We start from the raw sequence: 23168 nt of genomic DNA, 5'->3' as shown, positions 1-23168 counted from the left end.
ATCAAGGTTTTTTTACTCCCAATCAATCGCTTGGCTGTTCCGCACAACAAACCCGCGCAACAATCGCCAATTTGGCTAATATAAATGCGTAACTTTATGACGCACTTTGAACTTTAATTATTGCAAATAAGTAGTTGATTACTTTGCGCAAGTTTGTAATAATTCTTTTCCATGAAGACGGCACGGGAAACTGTTGTCGCGTTACACTTCAAACGAAACGCGGCCAACATTGGACCCAACTCAGCGTGTTAATTTCTTAAACGGTAACGTTCTTTGAAATCGCTGATTAATTGGCCTGTCACTGGCTCGACGAAATCAATTAGCCTGGCCGCGAAATTGGAAATAGTAAATGGGGATTTTCCGTAAAAGCCTAGCGATCTAAGAACGAAAAGTTCACACAAAAAATCACACTTGGAAAATTAGTTCATCCGACGTCCTGCTAGTGACGGTTTTCCCGAGTGGCAGAGGTGTGGCCAACAACGGCTGCCGACGAGTAAGCTGCTTTTCCGTCTAATTAGACCCGGCGTCGCTAAAGCGAAATATGCACGAACACCAAGTCGTCCTTTCTGGGTTTGGAAGAAATTAGCCCAACATTAGGGGTGGGCCGGTAATTAATAAGTTAAACTGGACGGCGGCGCTACAGGCGGCTGATTGGTTGTTGGTGATCCGGTCAGATGATGGCAATGATTCACTGCTCCTGCGAAGGTTCCTGCGGCCACTCTAATAATGCTGAGGTTTGAAAGTGTCTCGCAAAATGCTGAGATAACGATTCTTTCAGACACTGCTTCGATAGGGAATTGTTAGACTGTTTGTGGGAACTACTTCCGCATCTGGATAGCTTACCAACAGCGTCGACTTCGTTCGGCTTCGAAGCTTCGATTGGACCGAGCAAACGAAGAGCCAAACCTACCGAGCGTCGATCAAGCCTAATCGAACTGATTGATGAAGCTAATGGCATTAAGCAGTGATATCGCTCGCACTCGATGAACCGCCAAGATTCGGTGCACCTGAAACTGACACTAAGTCCCTACGACTTCCTTAGCTCAGTACGGGAGCGGTTTCGTGGCAGTTTCAAACTTAGAGTAATCTACTTAACGTCCGCGCGCTGCCAACCGATTTTCCATTATCGACTAGTGCGGTACGCCGTCGATCCCCGGATCGCTTTCAATTCTCGCCACTCCACTCGCCAACAGCCGAAGCCCTCCCGGGGCTTGGGCTCCGGTAGCTTCCTGTGGTCGGTGGTTGCGCACGAGAAGGAAATTTGATAATTTAATTGACTCTGAAAGCGAACTTCCCGCTGAGATTTTATGCTTTTCTTCTTTTTTTGGCGCTACAACCGCTGAGCAGTCTTGGCCTGGCACCAGAGACAATGCTAATCTCTGATGCTCTTCTGTAACATTTAATTTTTACGGACGGGATTGTTAGCCCCGCGCCAACCCCCCTCTCTATCACGCCGGTATCGGGAATCGAAACCATGGCCGGTTGAGTTACAACCGATCCCGGGATTCGAACCACGGCCAGCTGCGCTGACAGCGAAGAGCACTACCGACTGCTCTATCAGCGGGGCATGATTTTATGCTTTTATTAAATAAATTTTTCAGCATCACCAAAGTTTTCTTTCATCGTCATCATTATCATCATCATCGCTCATCGCTCACCGTTCATCGCTCATCGTGTTCCGCGCGTGTGCCTCATCTCGAGCCATCAAAGTAGCCCCTGGACTGTTTGTCATCCGCGTTTCCATGGCACCGTGACGATGAGGGCTCCCGCCGGCGAACAAGTTCATGACGCAGGAAAAGTTTTGTTTGGCCCCGCGGGAATAGCATCAAGAGACTCCACCGTTCGGATGTCCCTTTTTTACGCAGTGTCCCTAATAGCGCCCTAAAGATCCGGCCGTTGCTGCAATGCCCGCTGTTCTCGCCCGGCAACAAAGTGGCACGCGATGGATTTCGAACGAACGGAATCGTTAGCGTTTTCCGTTTCGCCTTTTTGTGATTCTATTTTTCATCCGAACTCCGCAACGCTTTTCCGATTCGATGTGCCGCTCCGTGATAGGCTCCGTGTTACAGTTTTAATCATTTTTCTGCCCGTCACCTGATTTCACCCAACCGAAAGCAGGGCACGCGAACGCGCGGCAGCGAAACGATAAATGTCAGCACAATTTTCCACGATTTCATCCACTCGAACGAATTAATAACGTTTCATCGATTGCGCGCGCGCGAACAAAGGTTGCTTTCCTGTGCCTTCCGCCGACTGTCGATCGATTTTTGGTGGTTTTTATTTTCGAAACATAATATTTAACGACGATGACGGGCCCGCCCGCCTTTATGTAGATGTTAAAAACTGTATTAAATCAACAGCCCGCCGTGAACGAATTGAGTCACGGCCAACATGTGGTCCTTGGTCCCGGCTCGGACGGCTTCGACAGCTTCCTGGAAATTAATTATTAAGATGACCCCCGATGACGGTTGATAATCTGGCGTGTCCGAGTGGACCTTTCACTTGAGCATTCGACTTTATCAATCATGCCCGACGCTCACCGGGCCAGCAGCTGCCCACTCACCGGTGGCAAGGGGATTGGAAAATTATCCCCGTCCAATCGAGCGAATGGAATCAAATTATCATCGGGCCGAAATCTTTCCAATGCATGCCGCATGCCGATAATCGGCCCTCGTCACGGCCATGGAGATGAGAAAATGATCCCCACGAGACTCGGCGCTGAGTGGCCTCGGCTCTAAGTACCATCCAGCACTAGCGTGATCACCAAGCAAGGGGGGGTTGGAAGGGTGGTCTGCCGGTCTCATCTCGGACGGCCAATCAACATCATTAGGCTTGCCCACCCCCCGGCCCGATTGGTGATCGCTTGTCGCTGTCCACCCGCCCCATCAGCGAAAAGTGTCCCCACGGGAGGCGGGATGACGAAGCCTTTCCCGGTGGGCTCAGCCTCGGATCGACACTGAGAAATACCCTTCAAGCCGGTACCGGTTCCCACACATCCCGTCTTTGATGGCCCATTCGGGCCTTTCTGGATCCTTTGGTCGGCTCAGGCATTCTAACGGGTGAGCCCCGTTTTCCCCGAAAGCCCGTGTGGGGCCGGAATTTGGTGCGCACTGCGGACACCTCTCCGAGTGCCGAGTTTCTCCGGAATCTCCAGCGGCAGGAAATGGAGCGGATTAATCGAAAGCAGCTCGAGGGATTTGGAGCTGCCGTGAGCGAAGCCCCCGTGTCGCATTCTGTGCGTTTTGCTGTGTGGCGTTTGAAGTTTCCTCTCGAGCAACGTGCCAAACATATCTGTTCCACCACCGGGCGAGCGGGCTGTTCCGGGGAATCTCGAGTAGGATTAGATTAGCGGCCCTCTTCTCGCACGCGGCCCCCCCGAATGCGGAAAACTAAATCGCTGCATTTCTGAGTCACCGCATCTCGAAAGGGGCATTAATTGTGTGCCCTGCGTTCGGTGTCCGTGTTTGCGTGAAACCATTTTCGCTAACGTCTTCGGAACCGTCGGAATGCCAACATTAACATGTTCGTAACGCTCGTTCATTTTCTCGCCCTTACAGTGCGGCCACTGGCGGTGCGGTTGCAGGGCAAGAACCGGCCGCTGTCGGCGAACCACACCTACGATCTGCAGTGCGAGGTCCTCGGTTCACGGCCGGCACCGACCATCACCTGGTGGAAGGGCAGCACCCAGATGCGTGGCCATCAGGAGACGGTAAGTGTTGTCCACTTCAGTGAAGTTGATTCTCGCCAATCGGAATGTTATCGCCTAAGCCAAACAGTACCCTTCTGGGTAGTGTTGTTCCGTAAGGTTATTTTGCTAATCTATTCCTTAAATATCGCTATAGCTACGCACTTCGTTGATCCTTTCACTGTTCCATCCTTTATTTGAGGGTTTTCTTTTATTGATTCATTGATTTGATTGTACTTTTACATTGTTTTATTTATTGAACAGTCTTAGCAACAAAGTTACTGCTTGTTTGTCGTTGATGATTTCTACAATATTTATATTTTGTTTTGTTTTTTTAAGAATGTGATCTATCTTCATATTAGGCGTTTTTGTTTTGCATTCCCTTTTCGTTTTTCGAAACAAAGATTTTTAAATAATTCTTTTGGTTAATCGCTTTTTGGTGATGATGAGTCTGATGATGATCTCTTACTCTCTTAATTTATTTCTCTCATTTACATTTGCGGTTTTATGATTCAACAGATATTCTATTAATCAGTCTTATCCAAATCCCCGAAAGTGTTAAGTCAATTGATTTTACCAAAGTTGATAAATGTTCCAGTGTTGGCCGCTGCAAACACAGCTCCGATGATTGTGACGGGTTTATCAGACTATCCAAATCACAACCAGCCAATCGGTTGCAGCCGGTTGAGCGGACGCCCGGTGTGCTTCCGCGTTCAACGTTCGCATATTTAATTTAGATGCTCATTTAGCTGCCGGAAGCAGCGGGCTGCAAACTGATTCACTGCCACACGGCCCTGCCCACGGCCACAGTGGCCACGGCACAGCGAATTCATGCAATATGTAGCTGACTTTCTGGTACCCCCGGCCATGTTGCACATGTTAATACATAAATGGCCGTCGTATGACTTTGATGTGGTCAGCTGACCAACATGTCACCCGGCCGTGGAACTCGGAAAACCGCCGACCAGGTCGCCATTTGGTGGGCGCAGATTTGTTGCGAACGGAGCCATTGCATTACATCGTCATCAACCGTTTTGGGGCCGATGGCCGATGACTTGTGACCGCCTGTCGCCCGGTGCAATGTGGGGCACAAATCACACGGACGAGCGTAACAACATCATTAAAAATTCTACCGCGCGATTAAGGCAAAACCATCGGACCGGCATGACGTATGCGTTACAAACCGGCCATTGGCCATTGGTGGTGCTCCGGATACGTGTGTGTCCTAGTTAGAAAAACCAGGCCATTTTATCACCGTTTGTGGTGTGATGGGCAAAGCCTGTGTTGGAGAAGAACCCAAACCAAACACAGAAGAAAAAAAACGAAAACCGGAACACCTACCTATTGCCTGTGTTGGCGCTGGGCTGGGCTGTGGTGTGGTTTTCCAGCCGCGGGACGGGCCTATGGCAACCCGTCGGCGACAGTTGAATTGAAATGAAACATAAATAAAGGCTCGTTGCAAACGGTGGGCAAACAGTCACCATCCTGTCACCGACACTCCTGGTCCCGGATCCGGCCGGACGGCCGAGTGGTGAATTGCTAATGATTTCATTGTCGGTAGCCCCGTCCATCGGGCGTAGTAGCGTCGAGGATCAAAGTCCGCTACTTTAATCGGAAAAACCATTTAAACTCAACCGTGTGTTACACATTGTGTGCTTTTTATCGCATCCAACGGGTTGTCAAATAAAAAGCGAATTATTTGAACCATTCAATGTTGATTGATATCCATTGATTGTTGGGCCAAACTAAGGATCGTAAGCTTTAAACGGTTCGTTCCGTTCCGCGAACGCGGTTCCACATTGACCACAACACAGAAAACACTCAAAGCGACACCTGTCCTATTGTTCATCCGTAACGCAAATGTCAAAACAGCACGGCCGAATAGGGTTGGGGGTCAAGTGTGACACTGTCAACACCTCGGTGACCCCTAATGAACTTCACACTGTCACAATCTCGGGTCGGATCGGTCAGATCTCGTACCGTCTGTGTTAATTTGTCGTGAGCCGGGCGAAAACGAGCAAACAGTGCCAAAAAAAAACGAAAAAGACACTCACAAGCTGTTTTCAAAGGACGCAATAATGACGGTTCATTTAGCGTGCTGGCAGGTGTGAAAAGGCGCGACGGCCCTTTTGTCCTTTTTTCCTCTTGCTCTTGTATTCAAACCTTCTAATCCTGTCGGAGGACAGCACGGAAAAAACGCGGCGTGTGTCCTCGGCGACGGCGAAGGCTATATACAATACTTTTTGAAGCAAGGAAAGAGCGAGAAAGAGAGAGAGAGAGAGACAAAGAGAGAGAGAGTGTGTGTTAAGCTATCTAACGAGGGGAGAACGGCGCTACATCTTGCGTAACTTCCGAGGCCGAAACCACCCATCATCACAGTGCCGGACACCATTTTCGCTCCGGGTTTGGCATCTTTTCTAACGCTGCTCTATCCAATTAGTTGATTTTTATTCGCTCCGCCACATCAATTGTCCCGTCACGAGGACGACGACGCGGACGCTGACGGTTTGGGGCGGACGTCGGTGTCGGACTCAACACGTTGCTTTGGTCGGTTTGGTTCCGACGCGTACCGTTTGTGGTTAAAATAATGATCAATTTTCAATTTCCACTTCCGGTGACCGCCGGCAACCAAACCAGCGCGGTGACAGCGCGGACACGGACGATGAAGTTTGATTGTGTGGGTTTCGTTCACTCTGTTGGATGATGAAACGCTTTCGAAGAGATGATCCGTGAACGGTAATTTATTCGAAGAACGGTGTATTATTTTACACAAAATTAAATACAAATAAGAGGTCCTTTTTTGTAAAACCAATGGTATGGTGGTGCCACACGCAGTGAAAGTGTAGCAGCACCCTAGTGATGCTCGAAAACGGTCAAGTCTTGATCTAACCGAACTTAGTCTAATACCGTAACGAGAAAGTTCTATTCCCTAAGGTTACCAAATACCAGATCTAATAATGGTTGAGCTATTTTTGCTTTACACAGAATTCTATTTACATAATGCCTGATGTTCTGAGAACCTCAGAATATTTTTGTTCGCTGTAACCACCGTTCGATGCTATACATTTCGCCCATGTCTTGGGCAAATTGTTGATTCCTTTCCAGTACAACTTTGTTTTGTTTCGTCGATCTATTTTTCGACATCTTTATTTTTGGCGAAGTGCTGCTCTGCTACTGCACGACCTATTTACGCGAAAAGGTAATAAACTGACGGGAGTCCATCTGAAGAATACAACAAGGGTGATATCGCTTCCTCATTAAAGGGTTTTTATTGCGTCTTTCCCGGCTTTGTCATGCTATAAAATGACTTTACAACGTCTTTGGCCCCATTCTGGTCCTTTTTTTTGACAATACAAAGTTTAAATCAATAATTTGCTCAACGTTTTGCCTGGTTTTAGTAGCTCATGGTACACTATACCCTCCTGGTCACATCCTAACCAAGACCATCGGCTTTCTACCGAAACGATTTGGCTTTGCAGTGGATGGGCTGGTTGGGTCTTCATCCAACAACTTCTGCATTTCCTTGTCTTCAAACCTTTTCACTGCACGTTGTCGTTGTCCTTTAAATCGAAATCACAACTTTTATAGCCGAAACTGTTTCTCGCATGTAGTCATTGTTGGAGCATGTTCACCATAAGCTTCCACAAGCAAACGATGTGCTTGTACCGCCAACCAATAATGAAGCTCCTGATTCTAGTGTAACATCGGCGCAGTTGTAGTTTTTAAGATCAGGAGCTAGTCAGTCAGCATTTATTGTTACATACAGGAAAGGATCGGAATAATAGAAATAAAATAGCGTCCAGCTATCCAACTCATCCTGATACACAATCGTGTGGACATATTGGTAGCATTGGTACGCACATTGTAAGGTTATTGGAAACTTTATTTTAAAAGAACTTTATTCATCCTGAACCACGCCAACCAGCCGCCAGCATGTTAAATATCCTCCTATGCTTTTACTCTTTATTACTTTATGCTATACTCAAACGATCCAGTAATCATAACCTGTACTCCTGCTTCTCTAAATTTCCCTCGTGTTGAGCTTTCCATCACGGGTTCCCACGCACGTTCCCTCGGTGATACGCCCACAAATCGGTAAATCTTTTCCCGCGCAAGCTTTGTGGAGTTGCTTCATAATTTCTAAACTCACCACTCGGTCGGGGCTGAGCTGAAAATTAAACACGAAACCGTCAACCGCTAATGCACCCGTGTCAAGATGTTTGCCCTGATTTTTACGACGTTTTTGATTAGAAAAGCAACACCAGAAGAAGACTCATTCCAGTGGCAACACGGCCAGCATACAATATGCATGCTGCCGGGTCGGGCCGGGCCGGGCCGGGGTCCTTTTTTCTCATTTTAATTTTGCATACAAATTCCCTGTTTGCCCGCGACTCACTCTCGTTAGCCGCTCGTCGGGGTTCTTAGCATGGGCGTGTATTACAACCCCCCTGCCTGTCGCCTGGCAAGGGTCCGTCCGGATTGACAGCTCTCCGCTGCGAGAAGCTGAACGGGAAGCTGCCTGCCACGCAGACCAGAAGTAAACCTGCGAACTGTCTAAGTGTGTCACGGGACGGCGTTTCTCTGGCCTGGCCCTTGCGTACGTCCGGGTCTATGTTGGCGCGTTCCGTGGAAATGAGCATACGCGAGCCGGGTGTGTGTGTGTGTGTGTGGGCGGAGATAAGGTGGTGTCTGGTAAACCATTCGCACGTCATCGTACCCTAAGAAATGGACCGGAAGCATGGGGTACGGTCTCCCTCTCTCTCTCTCTCTCTCTCTCTCTCTATTTGCATGCAAAGGAACCGGAAACGCGTGGCTGCAACCGCACACGGCACACTGTGGTATGTGTGCGCAAAAATCCGCGCCGTGCGCGTGCAAAAGTGCACCGTTCGGGTGACAGCGAAAACGGGCGAAAAGCGAACGGGCAAAAACTCTGGTGGAAAATCGTTGCAAAGACATGCGCCACGGCGGGGGGTGGTGGGCGGCCAGTTGACACCCACAGACCGCAGGAAGCGCCTGCACCTCGTCCGACGGTCCGACCGCTGTGTGGCACGGTGGTGTTGATAGAAAATTGCAATTTGTATGCAAATTTCGTTCCAATAATAACAATAATAATAATACCAAATTTATTACATTGTGACACTGTTTTCGCTGATGCTCCGCTCCGCTCGGGCCCTAGCACGACGGTGCCTTGGCGCTGCTTTGCCAAATTTACTCAGCAACTCCGCGGTTTGGGTTTCAGGGCGGCAGTTTTCCCGTTCACACGGCCCGGCACTTCCCTCGCATCGTTTGTTCTAACGGTTTGTAGTCAGCCCTCCCCAAATCGCGCCACCCCCGAAAAACCAACCACCCGGAAGGTGGTATGTTGCAATAATTTTATGCGGCATGCCGGGGCTGGTGAAATTCCGATTCGGAAAGCGCACGGGGCGTAAGAAAGTTTGCTACCAAAAATCGCGGAAACCCGTAACATGACAAAACAACGGCGTTCCGTAGCTCACTCGGCGTGCGGTGTCTGCCTGTTACCGCGTACGCAACCGGGTGCCCATTTTTTTGCATAAAACTTTTCCAAAGACGGGCCAAAATGATAGAAAACAAAATTAAGACTGCTGGCGAAATGGATACTTTGAAAAAGAAGTTCCCAATATTGGATGGTACACAATCGTTTAAGTTCAGGCACAAGTCTGCAGTAGCAATTGGTTCACCGATTTAATTAAATGTCGATGCTTATTGTACTAGAGGCGATGAGAAAAATGTGTTATTGGGTTTCACATGAATTAAATCAAAGCGAAATATTCATTGCGCAAATTTTATGCTGTGCATTTGGTGGGATATGAAAGGTGTGGTGTATTATGAGCTTTTAAAACCTAATGAGATTCAACAATCCAGACAATGCGTTTGAAGCAAGCTTTGGCCTTACAACGACCAGAATTGGTTGGAAATTGAAATTGGAAACACATAATAAACGGATTTTTTAACATGACAACCCTCGACGACACATCGCAAAACCGGTCGAAACCTGTTTCAAAAACGTCGGATGAGAATTGTTAACACTCACCGGTGTATTCCGTGGGTATTCCTTACTGAACCTCGATTCTTTGTTGTGTTACAATGTTAGATCGAGATCATTTATAACTGGCTAACGTTTGTTCGTTCTAAATACACAAATGACAAATTAAAAAATGGCAAATCCATCCCTTCCGAAGGACTTCCTGGAGGGACTCCTCCGTGGACCTAAACATGCCTTATCGCCGTCGGCATCAAATGCGATCGTTGGTTTTCTCGTCTTTCCGAACCCCTTTTCTACTGGGCGAAAAAATCAGAACAAGAAATTCAAATTACGCTAGTTCCCGTTGCGCCCCTAAGCGGCGAAGTGGGTTAGAACAAGCGGTCGATGCAACGATAGCCCCTTACGAAATGAAAAATTGACTCCTCCTGGCGCGCTCGAGGTGATAGTAACCCAAGATAGCCAAGAGTTTGCTGTCGCCGCCGTTTGCTTCTTCTGCAACGGTGCCCGTCCTGTGCCCCTAAGTAATGGCACCCAACGCGGCAATGGCGGTCCCCGCAGGGAGACGTGTCATCACTTGACCCCGGATGCCACGTGGCACGACCCAGGTTCCCGTGCAGGCGGCGGCAGCGGCAAAGCAAACACTCTCACCTGCAGCTGGCAGCTGTGGAGGGTCGTGCCAAATAAACCGGGAACCCGTGGGCCGGGTGGGCCGGGTGGTCCATTTCCGCCAAAGGGTCCCCGACCGTATGACATCTCGTTACCGGAGGTCCGTTCGCGTGATTAGTTTTGCCACCGAGCATATTTACGATGCGAGGGGGGACAAACAGGGTTTTCGGGTGCTTAACGAACGGGTCGTTAGCGTGTCTTATCGTAGTCGGCAGTTTGGGTGCCCCGGTGCCCTTCTACACGGAGAACACCCAGGGAACCAGGGTCGCTCGGTATGGGAAATTGGAATTCAACGCCATGGCTTTACCTCGCCGTTGTTAATGTTCGCCTGTGTCTTGCCGGTTTCGAGCTAAATTCAATCATTTTTTATGTTAAACCCACATCATAACCTCACGGCAAAAGATTAAATCATAAATGCAAATGCAGGCTACGACCAGCAGAGTCCAATATCCGTTCCGTTCCGGGGAACGTTATCGGCCCACCCGCCAGAACCTTGCGGGCCGGAACTATCAAGCGGGAAAAAAGGGAATATCCCGGCACGTCACGATTTTTGCATATTCTAATTGTCATTGCGGGCGCGCGGGTCAGAGCGCACAACCTGAAGCTTGACCCGACAGCTTGACACACCAATTACAAAGTGCATATGTAATTCTAATCCCACCGTGTGTTTGTGTGTCCACTCTCATCTCTTTCATCTCGCAGACCGACCCGGAGGGCAACATCACCGTATCGATACTGAGCTTCCGGCCCACCATCGACGATAAGGGCAAATATTTGTCCTGCCGGGCGGAGATGGCCGTCATCCCGGACGCCGGCAAGGAGGACGGCTGGAAGCTTGACATCTACCGTAAGTACGCCGCGGCCCCGCGGCTTCCGTTTGATCCTTCGAATGGAGGCCTGCCTCAGCATCCGTGACATCCTGTCTGTCACTTGTGGCCTCACCATTATGCGATTTGAAATTCGAAACATTTCTCGAATAGGAAAACCAAACAAAAAAAACGGCTGACATGACCGTGTCCTGCGACGATCCTCCAACATGGCGCTCGCCACCGACCTTTGATACGTTAATCCTGCGCCTCGGCCTCGGCGACCTAAAGATGAAGATAATTAAAAATTCATTACCGCGCTCCAGCGCACCCGCCGGCAAAGGATCAACGACCCAGCTCGCACTCACACGCACGCACCCGGAACCGTGGACCCCGTGGGTCGCCACCGGCGGTCGGCATCTTGTATTTATTCATTTCTCAAAGCACGGGCCCAACACGGGGATAGCGACCCCACGGGAGAGATCCCCTCGTTGCCGAACCCGCATTTGCAAGACCTCTGCCAAGTTGATCTTTGAGTTCTCATCACCCACCAGGGGGTGGGCCGGGAGCAAAGGAATTCGCTTTTTGCCACTCTCTTGTTGCTGCGCCACTCTCCTGTCCAACCCAACGCTTCGGAACCGGCGGTGGAACCTTAATCAAATCTACGGCCATTTATAGGTCGATTGTTTTCATTTTTAAACCCAACTCATCCCCATCCCCGCTGTGAGTAACTGCGTGGCCCGAAAGAACCCGTCCGCGCGTCCGCTCGTCCTCGCAGTCCTCGGAGTCCTACGGACAGATTGGACACTTTTCCAGAGTAACAGACCGCAGGCACGATGGTTTGGGTCGGGGATGCCGCGGGCTGTAACTGTCATGTCTGTCATCGCAGTGTTTCCCCGGGTGTCATTAAAGGACGGCGGACACCCATCCTCAGCCGGCCCCAGAGCGAGCCCCGCCGGTTGATCCTCTGCTGTTGATGGTTTGCACTAATTCGTTTCCCAGTCGTGTGCTGCTGACGTCTCTCGTCCGTTCGCTCGTCGGCCGCGCACAGCATGATAAAGGGGGAGAAAATTGTATCAACCCTTTGCCCCACCCGTCACGCCCGCCACCCCACCGGAGGACGCTCAGCAGATGTGGGTGATGTAGGTGGCGCTGCGACCTGCGATTGTTCGGAGGCATTCAGTCCCAGCTCACCCACTCCCGGTCCAGGTCCGCTGGCCTGAGTGGGTGACACCGCAAGGAGCCAGTGGGCTCCGATCCGATGAATGCCCGGTCCCGCATGACGTAATCCGTCGGCCTCGACGCTTCGGTTCCGACACTTTCGTGACACCATCCAGCAACTTTTTGTTTTGCTTCTTCGAGTGAGCTTCTTTTGCGCCATTCGAAGGCGTAGAGAGTGTTAAGTACGAACCACCGCGAGACGCTGTGTAGGATTCATCATATTTTCTACCGTAAAGAAACTTTGCTTAAGCATAGACATAACATTTTATCGTCATTAGTTAAAACTTTAGTCTGTGTTTTAGTCTGCAAAATGTGCGACTTTGCAACGTCAAAGAGGTGTCGTTATTTCGTGTGCCTCACTTAATGAAATGCGGTTGAGGTACTTCGACTAAGTAATTCAACTCAATTCAACTCATCGTCATCATCACTAATGGTGAGCTAAAAATGAAAGCTGAGGTTTAATTTGCCTAATTATTAGGCGTGATGCCGTTTAAAATTGTGTTGCATCAACTTGCATAAACAGCGATGGCCTATTCAAACGTGTTTGTAGATTATTTTATGTAAAACCAACCGCTAATGGGATATGCTCAAGAAGGACAACCTCTCAATGCCTCAGGAAGTGACGTGCTTGAGATACCTACAGAAAGTGCAAGCAATGGCACGACGAAACGAGATTCTCCTCCAAATAATAGGCAATCTCAATACTCCAATAATATTGAATAACATCTAAAATCAGATGGTATACAAGTCCTTTCTGTGAATGTCATTTGACGTAGTCTATAGAATACAGACAAATCGGGTTTTGTTTTCAAAACAATTCCGTGCCTAACTAACGCCAATTTGTAGAAGGGAATGGTGTTTTACCACCGGCATGCTTTGAAACCTCCCTTATTCTGGCGAATGGAGCTCTGCTGAACTGTTAGTAAAATCGATGAGGATTTAAAATTGTCTCCTATATGGGGTCTATATCAACATTGTGAAGCAAAATACATAGCCACTATGGTGCATGAATACTATACGTTGTTTCCAAGAAACTTACAAGTTAGTGACTGTAAGTTAACCCGACCAGGAGAACTCGAAAACTCAAATTAATGAAATACACAATTCCTGTCAAGGATGATTACTAGAATCAGTTTTTCATCCTCAGATTTCATAAAACTTGTTGTTTTCTTGTCTAGTGACTGTAATATAATTTTGTATTACAATAATCAGGGTCTTGCTCTCCATTCATCGTCGTCCAGTACAACTGCAGGCTCAGTGAAAGATACACCAGGCAACGAACTAGTTTTCCAGCTTGGATATCCTCAAAGCTAATGCTGATTTTAAATTCATAAAGGTTACACATTTTATGAATACCACCATAACAAAAGACCTCAGCAGATCCAGAGCTGAGAGAAGACATAAAAAGCCTCGGAGTTGAAAAGCACGAACCGTCCATGGATTATCCTTCTCAGCTTGGACAGTGTCGGCTGTCTTTACATAGCCAACTTCGTTTCCTGGCACACTGTGAATGTTTAACGTGACGACGACCCATCGGTGGCCCTCGGCACTAATTACATACAGGACACATGGGAACCCGACCATCCCCAGCCCGACGCCCCTAGAATGCGGGCGAGGCATCGAGAGCAGGGCAGCAGCGAGACATCTTTGCCCTGTTTGGAGCTCATTACAGACCACGCCCGATCGTCGTCCCGATCGGCGACCCGAACTTTGACGGCTTCCAGCGGGCGCGCGGCTCAAGAAGAACGGGCGCCGGTAGCTTATTATTCACGTTTATGGTTTTATAAGCGAATCAAACATCCTGGAGCGCTGAAGTGTAGCAACCTTCCGGGGCGTATGCGCCGCCTCCCCGGGACGAGCGCATTAGCGGCACCATCTCATGATTTATTCATTGTCCGGAACGTCTTCCGTGTCCTACCGCGGTGCTCGGGACATCTCGGGACAACAAGAAACACCAGAGCACCCGATCAATGGCCGTTCACCGTGTTAGGGAGCATTAGAGAACCCCACCGGTCGAAGCCTCGAAAACCGGATCGACCTCGGGTTTATATTAATTAAAACTCGTTCATTCTTCGGTCGCCCCCTACGTTCATAGGCACCTCCGAAGGACACTTTTTCCCATGATCCGTGTGTGTGTGTGTGTGCGGGGGGCGATGATATGGAGTGGCCTGTGAATGATGAAGTTTGATGGTTTTGGCGCCACCGAGCAACCCGACCAGAAGGTTACCGTGATGACTTTGGCAGGGCGGTGATCCGCGTTTCCCGGACTCAGGCGTCGTCCTTTTTCGTCGCCGGAACGGAAAATGAACCATCGGTGAACCAGCTGCGGCCCTCTGACCGCTGTGCTAGATTGCTTCTCCGGTGGTGGCTGGGAATTTGGCAAAACCTATTAGCTACCCTGCGGCCTCCCACCGTCTCCGTCTCTCTTTTGATGTTCTCCCCAACGGTGGTCGGGATCGGCGGACGATGCCGATTAGCAGCAAGCGGCATGCGAGTGCGATGGGTTGGGCATACCTTGCGACGACGATGACGACGTCGATCGACTGACCGGTTTCGACGGCGTCATACGTGTGACAGGACTCTGTGAAACTTTCGGGCCCTGGCGCAGATGAAGCGGTTCCGAACTGTGCGGGGCAGCGCTCCCGTAATGCCATCAAAGCCGTAACGCATGCACCGTACGCCAGACTCCAGTGGCTTTGAAGTTTTTCTTGGGATCGTTGGTGCATTGTGCCCGGGAGCTGGCTCAACCCAGTGCGCTACGTGACCACCCGTGGCCACGTGCAGTTAAAACTTGTATAGGTTAATTTTAATTCGTTTTAAATAATAATTTTGAAGGTTACGGACCGTAAGTCCATCTTGAACCGAAAGCTTACAGGCAAACAGGTGACCTCTTACTGTTTAGAAGCATATGATTAAGTATGCCAGGGTGGATTCAAACGAGCAGGAGCAAGGAGCATCAATGTCCTAATTGAGGTCCCAAAGAAAAGAAGTTTATAAAGGGTTCCATGTTAATCGGCCCAGAAAAATGCGTTTTTTAACATCAAACATGCTAAATTAGGTTGTCAGCGTCATACGAAACACTAGTTAATTGGGTTTATTCCTTTTTTTCGCTTGTGGTTCGACATAGGAACAGACACAGGAAAGGGGGCGCGCCACTCTTTAGCCACTAAAATGGCGCTCCCAAAGAGAGCCATAAAGCCTGGCCGGGCCGAGCCGGGCAATGTCTTTTACAACTCATAATCCGCTGTCGGAACACGGGTCCCGCGGCAGCAACTCCCGGGCTCCCAGGCTCGAACCTGGTGTTCTACGAGCTTTGTTTGTTAATTATTTTTTAACTATCACCGCCATCGCTGCCGCAGGGCTCCCACGTGGCCGGCGGGACTGTTGCTTCCGGTTTCCGTTGTTTTTTTTTTTTGGTTTCGTTTAGTCCCCGGATTTTTCCTAACGCTTCCATCGTTCCCAATCTTCCACAGACGTTCCCGTGGTCACGCTGGAGTACGGCACCAACTACAACTACACCTCGTCCATCCCGGAGGGAGTCGACGTGTACTTCGAGTGCAACATCAAGTCCAACCCGTGGGTCTACAAAGTGATCTGGCGCCATTACGTGAGTATTGTGGCCGACCGCCCGTGCGCGCTGGACGGACGAACAAAAGGGGAGCGCTTCCGGCCCGGGATTATCGCCCTAATGGCGGAGACTAATTTGCTTCGAGGATCTGGGGGTTTGAAAAAAAAACTGAGGAACACACACACATAGAGGCGGAATTAATCCTTATGTTTTATGATAAAGTAACGGGCACTTTGCATTCGTCGGCCCCGGCGGCTCTCCGGTGCAATCGCAATTCGCCTCTTGGTGCTGCTCCCAGTGGTCGGCCCCTTCTTCTTGTACCAAGGCAACGGTCGCACTTGGGTGGTCATTATCTGATGTCGTTTATTTTATTACCTTACATCCCGGCGCAACAGCGGTCCGGTGACTGCAGTCTCCGGATCCGGCGCAAATCATATCGCTCGGACCCCCCGAGAATGTGTGTGTGTGTGTGTGTCCCGTCAAACCGGGATGCCTCCCGGTAATGACTCAACCGCCGCTCCCAGGATGTTCTCGGCGCCCCGGGCCGGAGACCGGTTGTTGGACCGGCTTCCGGCCCAAGAGTCTATTTGTTCAGGAAAAAGGACGACATGCAAAGCCGGCGGAGACAAAGCGGATCACAAAAAGCGGACATTAGGGCACACACACACCGCCACACAGTCACAGGCAGCCCGAAAAAGGACGAGCGACAGGAAGCGACCCGAAAGTGATGCGTAACACTAATTATCTTCTTTTATTGCCACGCTGGATGTTATTAATTTAGAAGACTATCTTTCGGCCGCCGAGGCGCGTGGGTTTAGCAGCCCTCCAAGCCCTCCCCATCCCATCCCCGCTCCAGTCAGGGAAATTAGAACACAAGTGTTAGAACTAGGGGACAATCGGGACGCTAGGCGGGGGGGGGGGGGGGGGGGCGGCTTAATTTAGCCTCGCACCGGAGCGCGTCCCAGATAAAACCGCAGTAAACGGAGTATTTCGGTGGTTCGGGATCGAGCGGGGTGGTGGCCGAAAAAAAACACGAACAAATGCGACAAACCCCCGGCAAGGATCGGACGACGGGGATGTCCCTTTTTCTCGCTCCGAGCCGTGGCCGAGGAACGCCATAAAGCCCCGAAGATGTAGATTAAGTGTGTACCAAATTAAACGTTTCGGGGCGGCTAGAAAGGTCGTCATAATTATGCTCGGTGGCCGCTACCAGCTTACCGGGCCGCGGCCGGGGAGATGATAGATCTGCTCCAGCAATAATCCCTTCGACGGGTGCCACCGGAGGCCACCCACCATTAGGCACCGCGTCGCGGCGGTTGATTTCTTTCTTTGGCCAGGGAATCCTCCGGATATTACTGCGCACCCCCGGATGTTGGGGCGAGAGAAAAAAAACCGAGCCGGGCAAATGACCACCCACTTCGGTCCGCTTCGGGCTTCGAATGTCCTTCCGTTCATGTTTCGCTTCTTCGCTGGTTTCTTCGTGCACAGGGCAAGGAGCTGGTCAACAGCCCATCCGAAGGGGTCACCGTGTCGAACCAGAGCCTGGTGCTGCAGAACGTGAGCCGCAGCCGGGCGGGCCTGTACACGTGCGTCGGCAGCAACCGGGAGGGCGACGGCGAGAGCAACCCGGTCCATCTCGACATAAAGTGTAAGTATGATGCTGATGTGATTGTGCTGATTATGCGCGCGTCCTATGCGTCGGTTTTTTCGGCCCAACACTGCAGATACTGATGCTTCCAACATACTTCCCGTTGATTTCCGTGCCGGCTACTTTCGGTTTGGTTATGTTTGATGTTTGCCTTAATGCGTTCGAGCCTGATGCTGAAATGAAAGAATATGAATTTCCTGACACACTGAAATCAGCATAATATTACATCTTTCTCAAATCAGCACCAGCACATTTTCCCAGAACAACATCTGCAGCGACCCCAGTGAGACATGGTTTCTTCCGCTTCCTCTTGTTGGGTGTTCGTGTTTCCCGACCGATTTCGTTTACTTTCGTTAAGCAATTTCTTAGCCAAGAAACAACAAATTTGTAACTTGAAATTTTATGTTACTCTTTGAATTGTGATATTTTTGGCTTTTTATCTTGCGCTCGACTTATTTACATTAATCCTGGCCAATCCATCCAGCCAGCGTTCTACTCTTTTTGTGCTCAATCCCTTTTCTGTAATTCATATTATCATTCTAATCATTTTAATTACGTGTGAAAAGTTTCCGACCTCAACATGAAGACATTAATAAGGCCCAGAGTTTCTTTGTCAATCTTTTCACAGTTTCTCACTAAACTTTTGCTTTGCTTTGCCCGCTTGGCATCACGTTGTTCAGCGTTGGCCATGACGAAAGTCCAAGACAAAGAAAGGTTCTCCAAAAGTTCGATTTAATATTGGCACATCACCATATACTTGTATAGTCCGGATTTTGGCAATTTTTGCTTAATTTTTCTTAAATATCAAGTTCTTTTGTAATCATGCTAAATAGGTTCGAACTGCCATAAGTCTGATTAATAAATGATGTATTTGATTCTATTGTTCTCGTCTATATCTAAGAACTTTTAGATAAGCTTCAATCGAAATCGAATCCCAATTAGTAGATGTATCTATCAACGCCGTCTAGTGACTAACCGCCGGAAACACTACATGGTCATGGCAGCATTTCGATGTCGATTTTTGGCCACATCTCAAAAATTCACCTAACACCTTGGCCACTCCCGATTACGTCCTGTGGCGTTCATGTTTCCGGTTCGGGTGGTCGGAGTGCAGCAATAAAATCGGCCGATTAACGGTCCGAACACTCCTCACTCAAGCATCGACAAGCTTCGGTGCATTTGGCACTTGGTGGTTTTTGGCGCTGGGCGCCTTCAAACACTCGGCCAGTCGCATTATAAATGGCTCGCTGCTCATAATGTCCTTTGATTTATGCTGGCGACCTCTCGGAAGCATCTTATCACGCGTTCGAGTGTGCTCCTTGCGGTGGTGCCGCACGGTTCCGACGAAGCCGCCTTTGGGCCGCCGGCCGACATTACGCCCGTCGTCGTCCTCTCGTCGTCCACTCTCGACCCGTCTCGACGCGGACCCGCACCGGACCGGAGTGCTCTCCGTTGTTTATTACATTTCACGATTTTCCATCTCACTGCGCCACGCTTCTTCGCGGGCCCGCGCTCGGTCGGTCGGTTTGGCTAAGAAATATTACTTCTTCGGCCTCGCTGATACCTTTAGTTCCGCATCGGAGCGCCCTTCGGCCACTTCGGTCCCAGCGGCGGCGGCGGCGAGTGGCGGCGAAGGAAGCGCAAAAAGAAACCGCTCCGCTCGAAACGCTGAAAGCTTCAGTGAGTTTCTTAATTAGATTTGTGGTGTTAAAAAGGATCGTCTATTTGTTGCCGCTCTTACTGTCAACCACGTCGCCTCCGCCGCCGTCGCCATCACCACCCGCCCGCCGCCGGTAACCGGATCCGGAGAACCGCGACATCAAACCCAACCACCCTCGGCTGACGATGCGCAGGGATCCGGTCTTCCGGCCCGAGGGCCCGGCCTGGGGCTCTGGTGGAATTTTAATTTTGATGGCATCAGCTTCCGGACCGGCGGCCCGGGCCGCGGACCCTTCGTCTGCCCTCCCGGTGCGTGCGTGGATGAAAAAGCTATTTCCTGTGAAACAAAGCCGCAAAGCTCGCCCGACTGATGCCGGCTGATCTTGAGCCGTTCCGATCCGCCTCCGACTGTGGCCGGTTTGGAGTGTTTAAACGTCTCGGGCCAGTTGAGGCGTGTTGTTCGCGAGTTTGTTGGGCTTTTTTCGATGCGCCCCCACCGGGGGAAAGATACGCGTTACGTGGACGTAAAGAGAGTGAAAAACACTCAACTCGGCCACACAAGAAATGAAGACATCTGTAGATGGATTAACAATTCATTCACACCTTTCTGAGCACCGTCTGGGAGCGTTTTTGCCAGAGAGAGAGAGGGATTTATTAGTGATGTTTAGTGTTTACGTCCGAATTTACGCGCGAAGCGGCAGACACTTCGTGAAACGGAACTGGCGATAAATTCGTAGCGCATTAAGACAATGATCAGCCGGTGTATGGAAAACGCCATTTTTTGAGGACCCTCTTCTTGATTATTCATTTGTGCCGTTAAATAGGCTTTTTGTAGGCTCACAGTCGGTAATCGATGTTGGAGACTTTAATGCGTCTGGCAGTAAGACGTTTAAAACGATGATGAGGAGCTCTTTTCATTTTCTACCTTTTTTGGGGCTTTCCATAACAATTTGCCAATGCTAATGTTATGCCAATCCAAGTTCCATTTTGGTCTATTTCTGGCTCAAAAGAGATACAGATACAGGTCGCAAAGAGAAGTCTAATTCAACAGAAAAAATACTTAAGTACGCAGAAGAAAAAATACTTTTTATTATTCGAAAAATAGTTCAAACCATTCGGAGAATTGCTCAAACGAAAAGGCTGTTGCTGCATCAATACAAAATAAAATGGCTGGCTGTCGCTGTCCGGATCCTGGCCCAGGTATTACTGGTGACCAGACTCCTTCATAAAAGCAGATACTAATTCTGTCAAGTTTCGTGCGGTCTTTTCGGTTATTCGAAGTTTCTCCACGTGACATTCCTTTCTGTTGGCATAGTGCCAAAAACACTCCCAAACAACCGTCACTAATAAAGCTGCAAGCTTTGACAGATGAAACACAAATTGTTGTACAATGTTAACTGTTTACAAACCTGATTTAAAAATATTTTTTTTTAAAGAAATGTTGCCATACGATATGTGTTTTACAAACTTTTATGTTTAAAAGCACAATCTTAATCAACTTTGGACAGTCCAAACGGATCAACCAACTCTATACTCCTAGTGTCTGTAATTTACTTTCTAAGCTGTTCGCTTTCAGCTGAGTCAGATTCTTTCGAAGTGTGTTTAATTAAAGCACACAGATCTAGCTAAGTACCTTAATGTTTCGTCAACTTTTTGGCAGGACCCTTAAAGCATGCACCAACGCCGGGCGTAGCTCAGAATCAGCATCATTAAAGCCCCACTTTGGTACCGATTACCAAACCGCACGGAACACGGCTTCCCCATTAACCACAACGGACAGCAACCTCGCATTTCCCGCCGTCCGTCCCCGCCGGTGCCATGGCATTTAGAAAAGATTACAATTTTCGCTCCAAACACAACGCCATTGCGAGTGAGGATTTCGAAAATTGGGGAATAAAAATCAGGATTTCATTTCCTTCATAACGGTGCCTTGACAGGAATCGAAATGGGGGGCCCTTCTACCCTGTGCGACGCCGCGACTTTTGTCACCCCATTTCCCGCGCTTAGCTCTCGCCTTAGGGCTCGGCCCCGGCGAGGCCCACTAAAGTCGGTTAGTTTATTGGCCCAGACAAGCAGCTTCCGGCTTTCCGGGTGTGGTTTTGTGCCACTCATCGCGGCGCATAAATTGGTCGCAGCCAACGAGTGGCAAGTGGCAAGTTAGGGGTGCGTTCGCCATCCTCAATCACGCCTGTCGATGGGACACCCTCTGCTCACCCTCTGTGTGCGCGTGCTTAGTATCACTTCCGCACGGTTTTCATCCATTCATGTCGGGAAATTGTTTTTCCGATCCATCCATTCTCCCTTCCCAAATAATTATCTCCAAGCCAACGTGGCCAACGGAACAACAACCACCCCGGGAGCGCTTGGCGTGGCTCCCCTTGTATCCTTTCCGGCATATGTTACGTTCTGGCAACGAACCCCCGAGTTTGTCTCATTTTTCAAAGACTCCCGAGACTCCCGACCAAACCGCAACTATTGACTGACGCCACTGACTGCCACGGGGGGACATCAGCCATGGAAGTTGCTTATCTGTCGCCAGCAAAAGAAGTTTTCACAACGCTCGCCCGTGTGTCTGTGTGTGGCACACACCCTTACGAGTAAATGAAAAATGTAGCTCGCGTCTCGCTCTTGCGCTCGTTGCGATAGCGCCGACGGAAGGGCGAACGAGAGAACACACCCTTCGGGGGCAGGAAACTGTGGAAAGCGCCAAGGCGCTTTGGTTCATGGCACAATGAAAATAATGATTACCGAGGATAGAAGGAAAACAATCAATTTTATCACACCCACAACAAACGCCAGGCGGCAGCAGCAGTAACGGAAGTGGAAGCAATATCCTTGGCTAGGATCGTCTACGGGCCGCTGCGGGCTGGCCACGCGTACTTGCGCGTGCAGGAGCCACCGTCCCGTGCGCTCTCGCACCTTCTTTCCGGCTTCCGGCGTTTGATTGAATTAACGCAACGCAACCTCGGGTTCGCCGGTCCGCAGCCGATTTCAAGATTCCGATTTTATGACGTCGTCCGGGAGAACGGATCGATACATTACGCAGAAACAAATATGAATTGGGTGCCGCTAGGGGCCTACAGAGAAGATATCTGGGATAGCGCCAGACGTCGTCTTTGGAGTTTGGAAAAAAGGGGCCGTAGAAGGCGATTTCCACGCGGCGGTGATGATGCGTGATATTTCGATGCGCGTGTCCCTATCCGGATGGTGGCCGCGTGAGAGAGGATCTAGCGAACCCAGGCGAGCTAGAGAGAGAGAGAGTGTTGAATTCGTAACATCTGCGCCCGTTTCTCATGCATATCAGCAGTGATCGGGGATGTGGCCACATATTTGGAAGGTGAAATGGAATTGGAACCTCTTGTGCCACACAATGCCCTCCGGCTTTTATTCGGAGTTCTTCGTATTGCTTCAGCTCTACTTTGGAAAGAATCTAGCTTTCTTGGAATGAGCGAAGTCTTGTTAGAGAACACGTTAGCAAATGTATCAAATGTCGAATGGCTTAAGATTGTTTCAGCAGAACTGCACTGATCGGGGTCTAAATTCAGCAACATCGCCCATGCCAATTATGATGATCTAACGATTCTTCGTAGCGTCTTCTACTGCAAACAAAAAATTCAACGAAGCAATTCCGCCGAATTCATTTAATGATCGTTTTCAATGTTTGATGGCTGAGTTCTAAAAATACGTTAACGGCTCTCCGGGGCTTTACCATGACAATTTATGAAATCTCAAGCACCAGTAGTTTCGTTCCTAGGTTCCTATTTCTGTCCGCAATGCTTTCATATTTGATGCCTCAATTTCAAGTGAGCTCGCAACTCATTTGTTGAGTTTTGCCATTTTATAGAATGGCAAATTGCACACAGCAGGGCAGTCTAGTATTGAATGTTTGTAAATCAAAGTAATGACATTTT

General features: G+C 49.5%; 1 protein-coding gene across 1 annotated transcript in view; it reads left to right on the top strand.

Annotated features, from left to right (window-relative positions):
* Positions 1–23168, top strand: part of LOC128269801 (nephrin-like) — a 52792-nt gene that overhangs the window by 12281 nt on the left and 17343 nt on the right. Inside the window, exons 6-9 of the mRNA XM_053007205.1 lie at positions 3558–3709; positions 11058–11202; positions 15856–15989; positions 17439–17598. Of these exons, the coding sequence (XP_052863165.1) occupies positions 3558–3709; positions 11058–11202; positions 15856–15989; positions 17439–17598 (591 nt within the window). The remainder of the gene's footprint in view (positions 1–3557; positions 3710–11057; positions 11203–15855; positions 15990–17438; positions 17599–23168) is intronic.

This window comes from Anopheles cruzii, chromosome 3 (assembly GCF_943734635.1).
Source record: "Anopheles cruzii chromosome 3, idAnoCruzAS_RS32_06, whole genome shotgun sequence".
Taxonomy (NCBI): Eukaryota; Metazoa; Arthropoda; class Insecta; order Diptera; family Culicidae; genus Anopheles; species Anopheles cruzii.
This window is presented reverse-complemented; position numbering and strand designations above follow the sequence as displayed.